Genomic DNA, 13,173 nt, shown 5'->3' with positions numbered 1-13,173 from the left:
ATTATTTGGATAGTCTATGTTGAGGACCGTCTAGACTGGAGACCTTATTTTGAATGACACTATTTGCCTTGTATCTCATCCATCCCGTAGTTTAACCAGTAGGATAGTTCGTCAACTACATGAGGCCATCTCGACAGCGTATATCTCATCCCCTCGCTCTATGTAGTTTCTGGATCACACGTCCTGTACACTTTTTCCGAGTCGGTCCAATTTCGCAAGCCATCTTTGTTCTCGGCCTCGCATAAAACTGAATATACTCTATATCCAAGGCTTTACTGTCTTGGTTTATTTTGGGGCACAGCTTGAACACACCTAGTTATATAGTCATTAAAATGGTAACACTCTGCATGAGACAGAAGCTACGTGTACAAAGCAATCGAAACACCTAACAAGAAGGACCACCTAGCCACAGACCCGACTACAAGAAACCCCAAGAGTGTAAAAAGGAAGTTTGGAGGTTTGGCTGTCCAGGCAGCTACCCCTCCATCTGAAACCTCTGGCAACTTCAACAAAAAGAAGCCGGACCTAGTAGTTATAGATTCTATCATGATATCTATATCAATAATGATAGTGCTCCTGTGTTTTAGGATAAGTACCAGGTAGGCATGCATGAGTCTGTTTGTTGGTGGCATGTCATTTAATCTATAATTGGTAACCCCATCAAACATCCACTTCACCATATACAATGGGGTACTTCAAATGCAAAGTGTATGTAGGCTGTAGACCACTTGAGCTCGATAGATGACAGATAATATTTTGAATATATCATGCTCTTTCACAACTCTATCAGTGATATAATAACACTCTACAGGTCTAGACTTGACAATCCGGGAAAAGTGGATAATTATGCCTCAACATTAATACGTGTCTTACTGAGATTGGATATATGTTGAGTTCCCTGTAGGGACTTGGCCTTGTCATAACCCTTGGTACATATAACAGTAGATTATCACTCAGGTATTCGATGATTGATTATTTTATCAAGTGCTAATACCTCTCAGAGTGTACAGCTGACACCTACGCCGGTAGAGAATCCATGATATCTATCAAGATATCACATAAAACATGTCCGTTTTACCTGTACCGTTTAGAAAATGATAGAGACCTTTCATTTACAATTTTTGTTCACGTAGTATCATGCATATTGAATTTTTTCTATCCTAATATCTGAAAGCTATTCAGTGAGTTGCAACTACTCATTCACTACAGATATAGGTCTATATACTCCCCTCATCACCTAATAACCTAAGATCAAACGATAATAGGTAGATCAAATCAATCACAGATTATCATAATCAGTACCCATTGCCACCTCCCGCGCAGCCTCCAAATCACTAGAAACACTCTTCAGCTTCCCCTCAATCCGGCCCACGCAGTCTGGACCCAGAGGCAACCTGAGAATCTTGCCCTTCAGATCCCCCGCCACCCCCTCCCCAGTGATAACTTCAAACACCCTCGCCACACCCTTGACCGGATCCCCCTTCGGCAACCCCCTCAACGGGTCAAACTTGCCAAGCACAGTCTCCACAATGCCCCCGCGATACGGCTCAGACAAGCCCACGTCCGTCTTCCTAGCCGCATCCAGGAAGTTCGTCTTGAAAGCACCTGGCTCGACGATCAACACACTGAGCCCAAACTGGGCGACTTCGCGCGAAAGAGTCTCCGACAGCCCTTCAAGCGCAAACTTGCTCGCTGCGTACAGCCCGCATGTTGGCAGTGCGTCTTGTCCCGCCACGCTCGACACGTTTACAATTGTACCTGTGCCCCGGGCGCGCATGGATGGCAGCGCTGCCTGAATGAGCCGCAGGGGGCCGAAGAAATTGGTCTCAAATTGAGAGGCGGCTTCCACGGGACTGTATGGGTTTTGATCAGATATGTTGTCAAGACGGTGATAGAATGAGACTCACGTTATGTCTTCTATCGCCCCTAGCACGGAATATCCCGCATTGTTGACCAGCACGTCGATGTGTCCATAGATGCTCTCTGCGTGTTTGACAACTTGGTGAATCGTTTCTCCCCTCGTCACGTCCAGCTCGATGACCTTCCCGCCTTTAGCCTCAATGTCTTGGACGGTTTGTGCGGACTTTGTGACGCTTCGTGCTGTAGCGATGACGTGGTGGCCTGCTGCCAGGGCATGTAGGGCGAGATAGTATCCAAAACCGGATGAGCCGCCTGTGATGAACCATACTAGGGGTGCCATTTTGCTCAATCTTGATGTTATGACGATGTGATCTGAGCGAGTCCGTCTTGTGTATATATAAGCTAGCCGGAGGTAAGATGGAGATAGCACGGCGTTAATATCGGGATTACTGCTATCTCCCGCCGACGAAGATCTTGCTAGGGCTTATAGTGTATATATTAAGTCAGTGGTCTCGATATGGAACACACTTGTTGCTTATATTGTGTGATCCAGAGTCAACTCACAAGATTGAGCTTCAGCTTACAAATTGGAGGTTTCCAGATGAACATCCAAAAAAAAAAAAAAAAGAAGTCTCACGTCGTGAGCTCTCCACAAGACTGTGTGACGGTCCGTCCCCGATGATCAGAGTATACGAACCGGAGTATACGAGATAGATCTCTCGGCGAACTTTGACTCCCTGGGCTAGTCAACCCATGCCAGACATGGCAGATGGCATATGTTAATTGTGGTCGGTTAATATTCGCTTTTTCTTTCCCATTGCTCTAGCTACCCAGGAAATCTCTGTCTATGCTCGAAGTCTCTACATCCAGCTACTACACTACACTTCGGCGTCTGATATATCTCTCCGATTAATTGTAAAAAATGATAAGTCAATAACGTTTTCCAAGATGGAATATATTGTTGGTCACCCAAATCAGTGCTGACATTCCACATCTCACAAAAAAGGTCTGTCAACAGTGGCGCATCCCATTCCCAATTAACTTTCTTTCTGAGGTATGTCATGCATAGACCCCTCAATCTCGATCCAGACTGATTCAGACAAGTAAGACAGGGTGCGAAGTTAATCTCACGATCGACCGCCTGATTAGCTCCCCTGCAGATCTACCGCAGCTGAGCTCGCATGTACGGCAGCCACAGGGACAGTGGTGTGGGGCTGAAGTAGACTATTGATTTGAGAGGTTTACAGTTTTGGTGGGTACAGCTGTGATACTGCGCTGTGTGGCTTGCAATGTTCAGCTGGGTATGCACGGATTTGGAGTCCCTGCATAGCGCGACGATGCATGGTATGCAGTCTATCGATAGTTCAGGACTAGACTTTCCCGGGTTGAATGTCGGCCTCCTAGATATGGAAGTGGTTCAGGTATGGGCAGAAGGGATATCTGTATTATATAAAGGCTATGAGCCCCAAGTATCTGGCGTTCAACCATACTCCTGAACCATCCAAATTATACTCATTACCCTCAGCCATCCAAAATGAAGTTATCCATCGTCTCCCTGCTTCTAGCAGCAACAACAGCCTACGCCAAAACAGACTACACCACCAACGTAAATACCAACACCCATCATCCCACACGTTGACCACCCCACTAACAACATCTACCACAGTTCGACAACCTCAAGCAAGGCAAACTGACGCCCAACCCCCTCCGCGAACTCACCTACGGCGACGAATTCCAAATTGGCACCTACGCCGTCCAAGCCTCCAATGTAAACGCAAACAGCAAGAAACTGCTCTTCTCGGGCCCGCGCGCTGTGGGTGAATCCTCCGGCCGGATCAAGATCGCGCCCAAGTCGTCGGAGGAGAGTTTCACGCTGAAGAGCGTGCAGATTGGGTGTAGTGGGAAGAAAACTGGTGGCAAGAAGAAGACTGTGCCGTGTGAATTGGAGATCTTGGGGATGAGGCCGTCGCAGAACTTTGTGTCGAAGACGGTCAAGTATACTGATACTAAACGCCTATTGACGCTGGATGGGCTGGATGAGGATCTTTGGGGTCTGTACTCTGTTTCTATTAAGGTTGTTAGCGCTGGGAAGGGGGGTGACCTGAAGGAGGATGTCACCCTTCTTGTGGATAGCTTGCAGTATTTTGTTGGGGATGAGTAGATTGGTTGTCAGTTGGGTTTACTCACTTTATAGGTGCTGTTGTGGCAATTTTTTGTATGTTCATTGTCTCTAAAATCAGCTTTGCGTTCTCCTTGACATGGAAGAGTTGCACCTGGTAAAGAATAGGATACATGGGTCACCTTCAGTATACAATCGACACCTACACTTATACAACAGTGTATCTAAGACCAAACCGACGTAAAGTCATAGCAATAACACCAGACAAAGTATATGCACAATGTAACTGCCGAAGTAAATCCGGAGATTGCCGAAACGCGGGGTATTAGAGATACCCGCATGCCAAACAAAAACATAATATTCACAAGATAAAAGACAAGGATCAAACATAAGCAGGCTGCGGCATCCCCGGCGTCGCCTTATAAGAGATCCTCCCAGCCGGCAAAAAGAACAATGCCACCAGCGCACCACCCCTCACCTCAGGATAATGGTGCGTCCCCGGCCCGGGCGACGTCCACCCGGCGCCCATCCATCCCGCCATGCCCATGATCTCAGCGGTCTCGTCCAGCGGGATCACGACGTTGATCTCGCCGTACGGATGCGCATGGTACTGTCCGCGGAAGACCTCCTGGCTGTCCATGTAGACCGCGGTGATGCTGAAATAGCGCGTTTCTTCGCACGGCGCGAAGATGCGACTGCGCCGGTATTTGGGACCGTCGAGCTCGATGTTTGCCGCCCAGCCTTCGGTGAGGCCTTGGCGGGCGAGCTGGCTGAAGTCGTTGTAGTAGGGTGTGCCGGGACCGTAGTTTTTGTTGAGGAATTTTTCGAGCTCTTGGCCGGGGGTTCTGTTGTTTGTTAGTTTGGAATGAGTGAGTGGGGGTGCACTGGTTGCACTTACAGGTCTTGGACCTCGTTGAAGAATTCTTGTGCTCTGCCGAGCAGCTTTTGAGCATTCGGGTGTGACTCGGACATCGTGGTTAATATGAATGCACTTTGTCCAAGTGGAAAATTTATAACAGTAATATGGGTGGGTGGAAGTTATATATTGATTGGTGATCGGAAATATACAGCGAGGCTGATCGTCGGAATTCGGTATTTAGCGGCCATTTACAATATTCCGAATATGGCGATCTTCCCCGCTTCTTTGATAGACCTTTATCTCGATATGCTAGAGAATGAGACACAATTGGCTATCTCATCCCTCTCATAGCTCACGATGGTTAGACAGATTCTTCGGGATTTTGCTACCGGCCACTCATGGCCAGCCACGATGGTTTGCTTTGTACCGGTATGAAGATATATAACTGGTAAATCGCCGTCGCATACACACAATGGGATTATTTCGGAAATATTGGCTGTCCGACAAGTATAGCCCAATCCATTGAATATGGTCCAAAATGCACCCCGGGAAGTCGATTTGCTAATAGTGGGAGCAGGTATGCAAGGGATCAACCCTACCCCCAAGTGAAGAGTTTCTAACCAGACCAGGCCTTCACGGCCTCACAATGGCCAAAACCTACCTGCAGACCGACCCAGCTGCCAACCTCCTAGTAGTGGACGAGGCCGCCTCGGTCGGCGGGACATGGGCCTACGAGAGACTCTACCCAGGGCTCGTCACGAACAATATCTTTGGCTCGTACGAGCTGAGCGACTTTCCCTTGGTGCCGGAGAAATACGGCGTTGCTGGTGTTGGACACATCCCTGGCACTGTGGTTCATAGCTACTTCTGTGATGTAGCTGACCATTTTGGTATTACGCCGTGTTTGCTGTTGCGGCGTCGGGTTGCGCGCGCAACTGTTGATGGGTGTCGGTGGAATGTGCGTGTTGAGTGCGTTGATGGGTGCATGGAGGCGGAAGATCTCATCGCGAGAAGGTTGGTCATTGCTACAGGTTTGACGTCAACACCGAGTATTCCTCGACTACCGGGATCGAATCGTTTCACGGGCTTGATAGTGCATTCGAAGCAGCTGAAAGAGCAAGCGCATGCCCTCGCGCAGTGTAACAACGTGGTCGTGCTCGGCGCCAACAAGTCCGCTTGGGACGTGTGCTATAGAGCTGCTAAGTCCGGCGCGCAGGTCCACATGGTGATTCGGCCCTCCGGCGGGGGTCCGAGTTATCTCTGGCCAAGATCATTCTTCATCGGGCCGTGGAAGGCCTCGTTGGCGAAGATATCCGCCACGCGCGGGTTTTCCCTGTTTGATCCTACGCTATTTGGTGAGAATGGAGCGTTTTCTTGGATTCGTGGGTTTCTCCATCGTACGTTGGTTGGTAGCTGGCTGTGTCGGTTGTTTTGGAGCTGTCTTGACGAGCATATCAAGACGATTCACGGGTACCGTGGGAATCCTGAGCTGCAGAAGCTGGAGCCATGGACCACGCCGTTTTGGATGGGTAACTCGCTGAGTATCCACAATTATGAGACCAGCTGGTTTGACCTCGTTCGCGAGGGAAAGATCCATGTCCACATTGCGCAAGTTACAGGCATTTCCACGAACAGCGTCCAGATTACAGGAGAGACCGAAAGGTCTCTAGACGCAGATGCTATTGTGTGCTGTACGGGATGGAAGGCAGAAGTTCCGGTGGACATCCACTCTACTACCTGTGACAAACAACATGCAAAGGCCCACGACGAGATACTCCAGAGGATCCCTTACCTCCCGTTTTCTCCAAAAACTCGCAATGCTCCCCCAGTTGGAGAGAAGAACCAAACGTCGGAAACCGTCCCTGCTCCAGAGCTCTACCGGCACATTGTCCCGTCCGGTAGGGAGTCCTTTCGAAATCGAAATATTGCGTTCATCGGCATGCACTCCTGTCTCCATGCGTTTATCGTGGCGCAGGCCCAGGCGCTATGGATCACCGCTTTCTTCAAAAATCAAGTAAATCATCTCCATGATATGGATCATGAAGCTGTTGAGTATAACACTGCCCTACATAGCGCATTTACGCGGATACGACGGCCCAAAGAATTGGGCGGATCAGGCGGAAACTATCCCGACTTGGTGTTTGATAGCTTGCCGTATGTTGATGTTCTGCTGAATGATGTGGCGGTCGAGTCGAAGCGAAAGGGGAGTTGGTGGAGGGAGCTCACGGAGCCATATCGTCCTGGTGATTATGTTGGATTGGTAGAGGAGTGGCTCGCCGCGAGGACGAGTAGCTAGATCGATTGCATTTTGCTGGGCATATTGTCTTATAAGATGCATTCTCAATGATAGCTTTATGATTACATTGTCTTCCAGTATATCTTCATCATCCACCTCTATAGTACTTCAGACATCGGACCCTAGTAGGCTGTATATCAGTCAGTACTTTGCGAGTCATCGCCATCACCCTCATGCTCCGATACTTCTTCGCCGGTGCCCACCCGATTCAACTCATCGAGAACTTTCCCCATATGTTCCAATATACCGTGACTGTAGCGCAAGCCATCCAATTCCACCAACTTCGGCCACAACGCCTCCGGCCTCTCATCTCTCCGAATTGCCGCCATCTCCTCCCTGCTCATGGCCGCCAAAATCTCCAGCATCCCATCCTCCAAGAACGTATCCCACTGAAATGTCTCCTGCACGTCATGCATGAACATATTAAAGCAACTAAACGCCAAAGTCTTCCCAATCTTGCGCAGCACAGACAGTCCATTCCACCGCGTCTGAGGGCTCGCGTGCTCCCCGCACTGCCGGACAACACTGTCCACCGCCCGCTCGATCTGCTCAATCACCCTCAACGCCATCTCGGACTGCCTCTTGTCGCTCATCCGTCCACACGACACGTTGATCGCCTTCCAGATGTCGCGAGAGTAGCTGTCAAAGTTCAGCACGCGCCGCCGCTCCTGCTCGCGCTGCTGCTCTACCCTGTGCCGCACCATGTTTGCCACGTCTGGATAGCGCTGCGCTGCCTCGGCGATGATCTCGGATAACTGCTCTGGGCGGAGCTCCTCCATGTACTCTTTGATTTGGTCGGCTGTGAGGCGTGCGTCTTTGTCGGATTTGTCTGCTGGAATGTGCACGTCGCCGGCAGAGTTTGCACGCGCGAGCTTGGTGGCCGGACCTTCCATGGTTGCTTTGTGGTTTCGATGCTCGAGGTGGACTGGTATACTCGTGAGGATAGTGGGCTAATTTAAGCTATGTGGGATGGCTAGGGAATTTACAGCAGACGGTGACGGTCTACTCCGTAGCTCAAACTGCTAAACCTCGGATAGTATATGTGGGGCTCTAGAAGTGTTGAGAGATGTTGAGCGGGTATGAGCTTATTAATTTGATCATAGCAGCTCTGCTTACATTGCGAGTTGCAGCAGATCATGGTTCAGGACATTCCGCCACTGACTCTGAACCACGATCAGCTATATAACCCGTTGTTGTCTATCCTACAGAAAGCAGTCTCTCTGCGTAAAGCCCTGCCACGTCTGGTCGGCCCACTGTGGGTCCCGGATGGTTACCACGGGTCATAGGGTGTTCCATTCACTTGGATCAGGAACGGTCTTCTAAGTTTCAACCCTCCAGGAGATATTTGGTGGAGGATATGGGCTCTTAAAGTGCTCGTGGTGGTGATTGTGTCGTAGATTGGTAGTGTATATCCCTGTGGATTCCACACTATGAAATGGCCATGTGGACAGTCAGTGCATCATTTTAGGCAGTACTGTGTTGGTCAGATTGATCAGGACGAAACTATGCTGGAATCTAGACACTGCTTGAATCATTTCCAGCATTGTATTCCCGTTATATCTTATCCAAGAGGTATACACCCTGTAGGTAATGGTCCACACATATATATCATATCACTTTGGACGATATCAAAGAATGACTGGCCTTCTGCTTGTCCATTATTCTATCTCATCAACTAAATTATTCACAGCGATATGTACAAAGCTTGACCCGAACTTGTAGAGTCAATGGTCTGTCCTCAAATCGGCTCGGGATCCGCCTCGGACCGATCCTATCCTTGATCCATTCTTCTCTCTCCGACCCTCGGGATCCTTCATCTGCTTCATTCTTCTTCACTCTTACCTGTATCTTCCCTTGGATCTATCTCCTCTACCTTTCCCTTCACTGTCTTCTTTTCAGTCAAAAATGGGGTTGACTCTGAATGCAAAGCTGAAGCAAGGCCATCGACTGCCACCATGATTGGCCCAGCCGTAGTCATCGCGCAGTTCAGCCGAGATATAATCTCAGACATGTGGGTCTGGCCTGTCATCCAATTCGCTTTCATCCCAGCGTGGACCAGCCCGATAACCTATGAAAGACTGCATAAACCGACGATCACTAGCTCAAGGCTCAAGTCCGAGGCTTTCCCACTAAACCTAGAATGCAGGGGGCTGCGTCCGGATTCACAATCAGTCAAAGCTTGTGCTCCCTTCACTATTTATCCTTACGACACCCACGGATGGGAAGAAGAAATGACCCAGGTCATCTTGGCTGGAGCCCGCTATAATCACTAACGCCCCCTTCCCCCCTCCAATCGTCATGTCACCTTCCTGTTTCGCCATGCATGATGGCTCCATCACCGTCATCGACATCGATCTCCCGTGCGGCGTCACAAACTCCTCCCACCCCCACGTCACCTGTTGCGTCGCCGGGGACTATTGCATGAGTAACTCCATCTGCAAGCATGCTCCTGCAAACGGGCCGGACGTCTACTACAATGCCGACTGCACCCAGGAGGCCATGGAAGACCCCGCCTGCGGCGTTCGATGCGGTTAGCTTATCCCTCCCTTCCCGTCTCACCCACCGTCGTCCGACCAGAGACTGATAAATGCCATGCAGGCGGCAAACATCGCTCCGACCTCACCTACAACAAAGCAAAGGGCTCCTGGGCCTGCTGCGGCATCAACGACGACGGCACCGCCAACTGCGACAACGCAACCGACGAGATCTTCCCCGCTCCTCCCCCAACATGGCTCGCCACCATCCAGTATCTCCCTCCCGAAGGGACGCCCACCTACGCGACTTCCAAACCAACACCCACCCCGAATAGCAACACCGGCGCAGTCAGTGCTGGCACGGCGGCGGGGATCGGCATCGGCGCGGGACTAGGCGTAGTTCTCCTCGCTGGCGCGGTCGCGTTCTTCTTCCTGCGAGACAGGAAAAAACCCATCCCCACCCACCAGTCGACTAACTATTACCCCGTGCCTGACCAGACACCGCTGAACGCGCCGCCGTCTCTGTCTCACCGGTCGTGGCAGTCGTCTCTCGTGGAACCCCAGTCGTCGGCCGTGTATGAGATCGGGAAGGGTCGGGAACCGAGCGAGATAGACACGTCTTATCAGCCGCACGGGCGGTAGCATCGGCGATGCAGGTGCTACATGGAAGTGTGCAGTTTGGGCGGTTGACCGCGTTTGTTGTGTCTATTGCTGCGATAGACAATGTATATAATAGACTGCTGTAGCTGCAGCTGGACTGCACGCTTTACAGATACATATTAATCGATTTGAAAAGTATACATAATCATGTTCCGTGATTGAGGTAGACATACATTTATAAGCCTGGAACAAACAGCCACGGCTGGTTAGTATCGTAGAGCTAGAATTAATTGTAGTCAACTAGACCAAGCAATCAATATATATGCTATCAAAATCAATTCATCATATACTCATAAATAAAAACCTAAGTCCAAGCGTCCCAACTCAACCCGTCCCTAAACTCCAGACCGACCTGCGGCCCCTCAGACCCCACGATATACCCCCCCTCGCACGCACTATACGACACCTTCGGCTGGTCATTATAAAATTTATCGTACTGCGACGCCAGCGCATCTTTCAACGACGCGACCCCTCCCTCTGGGTGGAGCACATTCCACGGCTTGATGCACGTGGGGCCTTGGCAGGATTTGAGGACCAGGAGGAGGGCGTCGAGCCGGTCGAGGACTTTTCGTAGCGGCCGGCCGAGGAGGTGCGTTGCGGTCGGGGTGTTTGTGTAGATGTTTGTTATTTGGTAGGGGTCCGTCTGCTACCATTAGATTGGTTTTTTTTTTTTTTTTGGATATGTAGATAGTGGAGGACATACCGAAAGATCGTAGAGCTCGTGCTCGTTGGAGCACCATACCGCGTAGTACAGGTTATATCCGTCGCCGAGAATGCGAGCAGACTTGTACGTGTTGTTCATGATAGTGGTGGTTCCGTTTGGTCCTGTCGCTGTCAGCCGCGTCCTCGCAATTGAAGATCCTACTACTAGTAATGGGAGGCATACCAATCCGAGCATAATCCCCCTCGAGAACAGCTTTCCCCCAAAACTCCACAGTGACATGTTCATGCGCAATCCCCACCGACGACCGTGCAATAGGCATCGGCGTGCCGTCGAAATCCTCCCGCAGGTCCACGCCCGCAAGCTCGAAGAACGTCGGTGCCAGATCGATGTGCGTAGTGACCGAGTCGCTCGTCTGGCCGGCGGAGATGCCCGGCCCGCGGATGAAGAACGGCACCCGGATGTCCTCCTCGTACCCCGTCGTCTTTCCGGGGGTCATGCGGTGCTGCCCGATGTGGAAGCCGTTGTCGGACGAGAAGATGATGTACGTGTTGTCGATCTCGCCGCTCTCTTCGAGTCGCGTGACGAGCTTGTCGACGAGCTCGTCGACGCTTTGCAGGGAGCGCAGACGCTGGCGGTAGTAGTGGTCTTGGTAGTCGACTACTGTCTGGTTCTGGAGTTCCAGCTTGTTCACCCAGCTGACACCGGTGCTGTTCTTCGGGTTGAAGTTCGCTGTGCGCGGTACCTTGACGTCCTTGAAGAGGTGGCGGTGTCGCGGTGCCGGAACCGGCTCTCGCATGATGGTCGGACCAGCGCTGCTTGAGCTAGACGGGGAGATATCCGAGTGTGGCGCGATGGGCGCAACAGTCAAGAAGAACGGGCGATCCTCGCGCAGCGCGTCTTCCAAAAACCCCAGCGACTTCTCGCTAATCACATCGCCCGTGTACTGGCCCTCGTAGTTGCGCGGGGGCTCGTGGTTACGCTGGTAGGTCGAGTTGTAGTAGGAGTAAGTGTGCGGGTCAAGCAGGAAGTCCGAGCCGTTGAAGCCCTTGACGAACGGCTTGTTGTAGGTGGTTAAGCTCTGCGCGTTCATCAGCTTCCCCGTGTAGAACGTGTTGTAGCCCGCGTTTTGCATCCACACGGGGAACCAGTCCTCGTTGAACCCGCGCTCCACGAACTTGGGGTATCCGCCCCACGGGGGCTTCACGTCTGTGACGTTGGTGTTGTGCGCCTGACGGCCGGTCCACAGGCTTACTCGCGACGGGCAGCATAGTGACGTCGTCACGAAGTGGTTCGTGAAGTCGATGCCTTTGTCTTTGATGTGCCGGAGGATGTGTGGCGTGTATGCCGTGGAATTGAGCTGTAGGTCTTGGTCGTCGGTAATGACGAATAGAAAATTCGGCTTTTTGGGCGTCTCGCGACTATAGAGGGTGCTTTGCTGGCTTGGGAAGGCGTTGCAAGCGGACAATAGACCGCCTGCGGCCAAGAGTGAGGAGACTTTCATGGTGAGACGACTGATGAGCTGGTGAGTAGAAAGCTGTGGATTGCAGCTGTTTAAGATATACACAGCATGCCCAATGCTCGACAGCTCCGCACTATGGCGTATGGCATGGGCAGGATGATGACATGCTCCATCGATGTGACGATAGCGAACTAATATATTAACCAGTCAAGACACCCAATAAGACAAAACAACCCGGAAAAGTCCCAAGAAGGGGACTGAATCCCTGGACGCGTTCTCCAATCAAGGGTTTGTGGGCACGGGGCTGCAAGGGGTTCTCCCAATTGGGTTGATCGATTGGCCCGCATTGGAACTATTCTCATTGAATCTTCGCGGGTGGAGACAACCGAGCTTCTTTTGTTATGCCGTGTGGTGCTAGGATTGACCAGTCGTGCGCTAGAGACCCATGTGGCTGATCGGACGGCATATTCTGTGCCTCATCCCTGGAGCGATGGAGCCATAGTTGATATAGCAAAACTTCCATTGACTCACAACAATCAAAATCTTGTCCCAACCTCGATTATCGTTCTTTTCTGCAGTTTCGAAGCTGTTGACATGGTATAATGCAGAATCATACGGGACAGGGGAAGCTAGTCTCCACTCTTGTGGAGTCATCCCCACAGCGAATTACGTGCTCGGCTCTAAGATGAGCTCATATTGGGGAAAGAAAGCTCACCACAGAAGCCAATTCCTGATATGCATTTGATTGGTTTCAATCATTTTGTGCATGAAGCTCACTGGTC

The 13,173-nt window shown here is 51.0% G+C and overlaps 7 protein-coding genes across 7 annotated transcripts; 3 read left to right on the top strand and 4 right to left on the bottom strand.

Annotated features, from left to right (window-relative positions):
* Nucleotides 1-1,279: 1,279 nt before the first annotated feature.
* BDW47DRAFT_132566 (SDR family oxidoreductase) lies at nt 1,280-2,200 on the bottom strand (the record flags this gene model as incomplete). Its single annotated transcript, XM_024817591.1, has 2 exons — nt 1,280-1,853; nt 1,908-2,200. 2 exons carry the CDS (start codon nt 2,198-2,200, stop codon nt 1,280-1,282), a joined length of 867 nt encoding a protein of 288 aa, XP_024670773.1.
* Nucleotides 2,201-3,378: 1,178 nt separating this feature from the next.
* On the top strand, nt 3,379-4,113 carry BDW47DRAFT_108044 (uncharacterized protein; the record flags this gene model as incomplete). The annotated part of the gene is made up of 2 exons (XM_024813146.1): nt 3,379-3,466; nt 3,527-4,113. Coding segments are annotated over exons 1-2 (563 nt in total), but the record flags the coding sequence as incomplete, so codon positions are not given.
* Nucleotides 4,114-4,361: 248 nt separating this feature from the next.
* BDW47DRAFT_126901 (DUF4863 family protein) lies at nt 4,362-4,951 on the bottom strand (the record flags this gene model as incomplete). The annotated part of the gene is made up of 2 exons (XM_024816636.1): nt 4,362-4,824; nt 4,878-4,951. 2 exons carry the CDS (start codon nt 4,949-4,951, stop codon nt 4,362-4,364), a joined length of 537 nt encoding a protein of 178 aa, XP_024670771.1.
* Nucleotides 4,952-5,366: 415 nt separating this feature from the next.
* Nucleotides 5,367-7,134, top strand: BDW47DRAFT_132565 (FAD/NAD(P)-binding domain-containing protein; the record flags this gene model as incomplete). Its single annotated transcript, XM_024817590.1, has 2 exons — nt 5,367-5,415; nt 5,468-7,134. The coding sequence occupies 2 exons, from the start codon at nt 5,367-5,369 to the stop codon at nt 7,132-7,134; spliced, it is 1,716 nt and encodes a 571-aa protein (XP_024670770.1).
* Nucleotides 7,135-7,271: 137 nt separating this feature from the next.
* On the bottom strand, nt 7,272-8,027 carry BDW47DRAFT_126899 (uncharacterized protein; the record flags this gene model as incomplete). The annotated part of the gene is made up of 1 exon (XM_024816635.1): nt 7,272-8,027. One exon carries the CDS (start codon nt 8,025-8,027, stop codon nt 7,272-7,274), a length of 756 nt encoding a protein of 251 aa, XP_024670769.1.
* Nucleotides 8,028-9,364: 1,337 nt separating this feature from the next.
* On the top strand, nt 9,365-10,378 carry BDW47DRAFT_108042 (uncharacterized protein). The gene is made up of 2 exons (XM_024813145.1): nt 9,365-9,664; nt 9,733-10,378. The coding sequence occupies exons 1-2, from the start codon at nt 9,433-9,435 to the stop codon at nt 10,248-10,250; spliced, it is 750 nt and encodes a 249-aa protein (XP_024670768.1). The 5' UTR covers nt 9,365-9,432; the 3' UTR covers nt 10,251-10,378.
* Nucleotides 10,379-10,572: 194 nt separating this feature from the next.
* BDW47DRAFT_126897 (sulfatase family protein) lies at nt 10,573-12,433 on the bottom strand (the record flags this gene model as incomplete). The annotated part of the gene is made up of 3 exons (XM_024816634.1): nt 10,573-10,911; nt 10,972-11,093; nt 11,155-12,433. 3 exons carry the CDS (start codon nt 12,431-12,433, stop codon nt 10,573-10,575), a joined length of 1,740 nt encoding a protein of 579 aa, XP_024670767.1.
* Between the last annotated feature and the right edge of the window lie 740 nt (nt 12,434-13,173).

Source organism: Aspergillus candidus (genome assembly GCF_002847045.1).
Source record: "Aspergillus candidus strain CBS 102.13 unplaced genomic scaffold BDW47scaffold_32, whole genome shotgun sequence".
Taxonomy (NCBI): domain Eukaryota; kingdom Fungi; phylum Ascomycota; class Eurotiomycetes; order Eurotiales; family Aspergillaceae; genus Aspergillus; species Aspergillus candidus.
The sequence above is the reverse complement of the archived record's forward strand: the minus strand, read 5'-3'. Positions and strand labels throughout refer to the sequence as shown.

Excerpts from the sequence above, each read along its gene's own strand:
- BDW47DRAFT_108042 (XM_024813145.1), top strand. The coding sequence starts at position 9,433 with ATGTCACCTTCCTGTTTCGCCATGCATGATGGCTCCATCACCGTCATC. Across the intron at positions 9,665-9,732 it reads CGCCTGCGGCGTTCGATGCG|GCGGCAAACATCGCTCCGAC; the intron begins GTTAGCTTATCC and ends AATGCCATGCAG.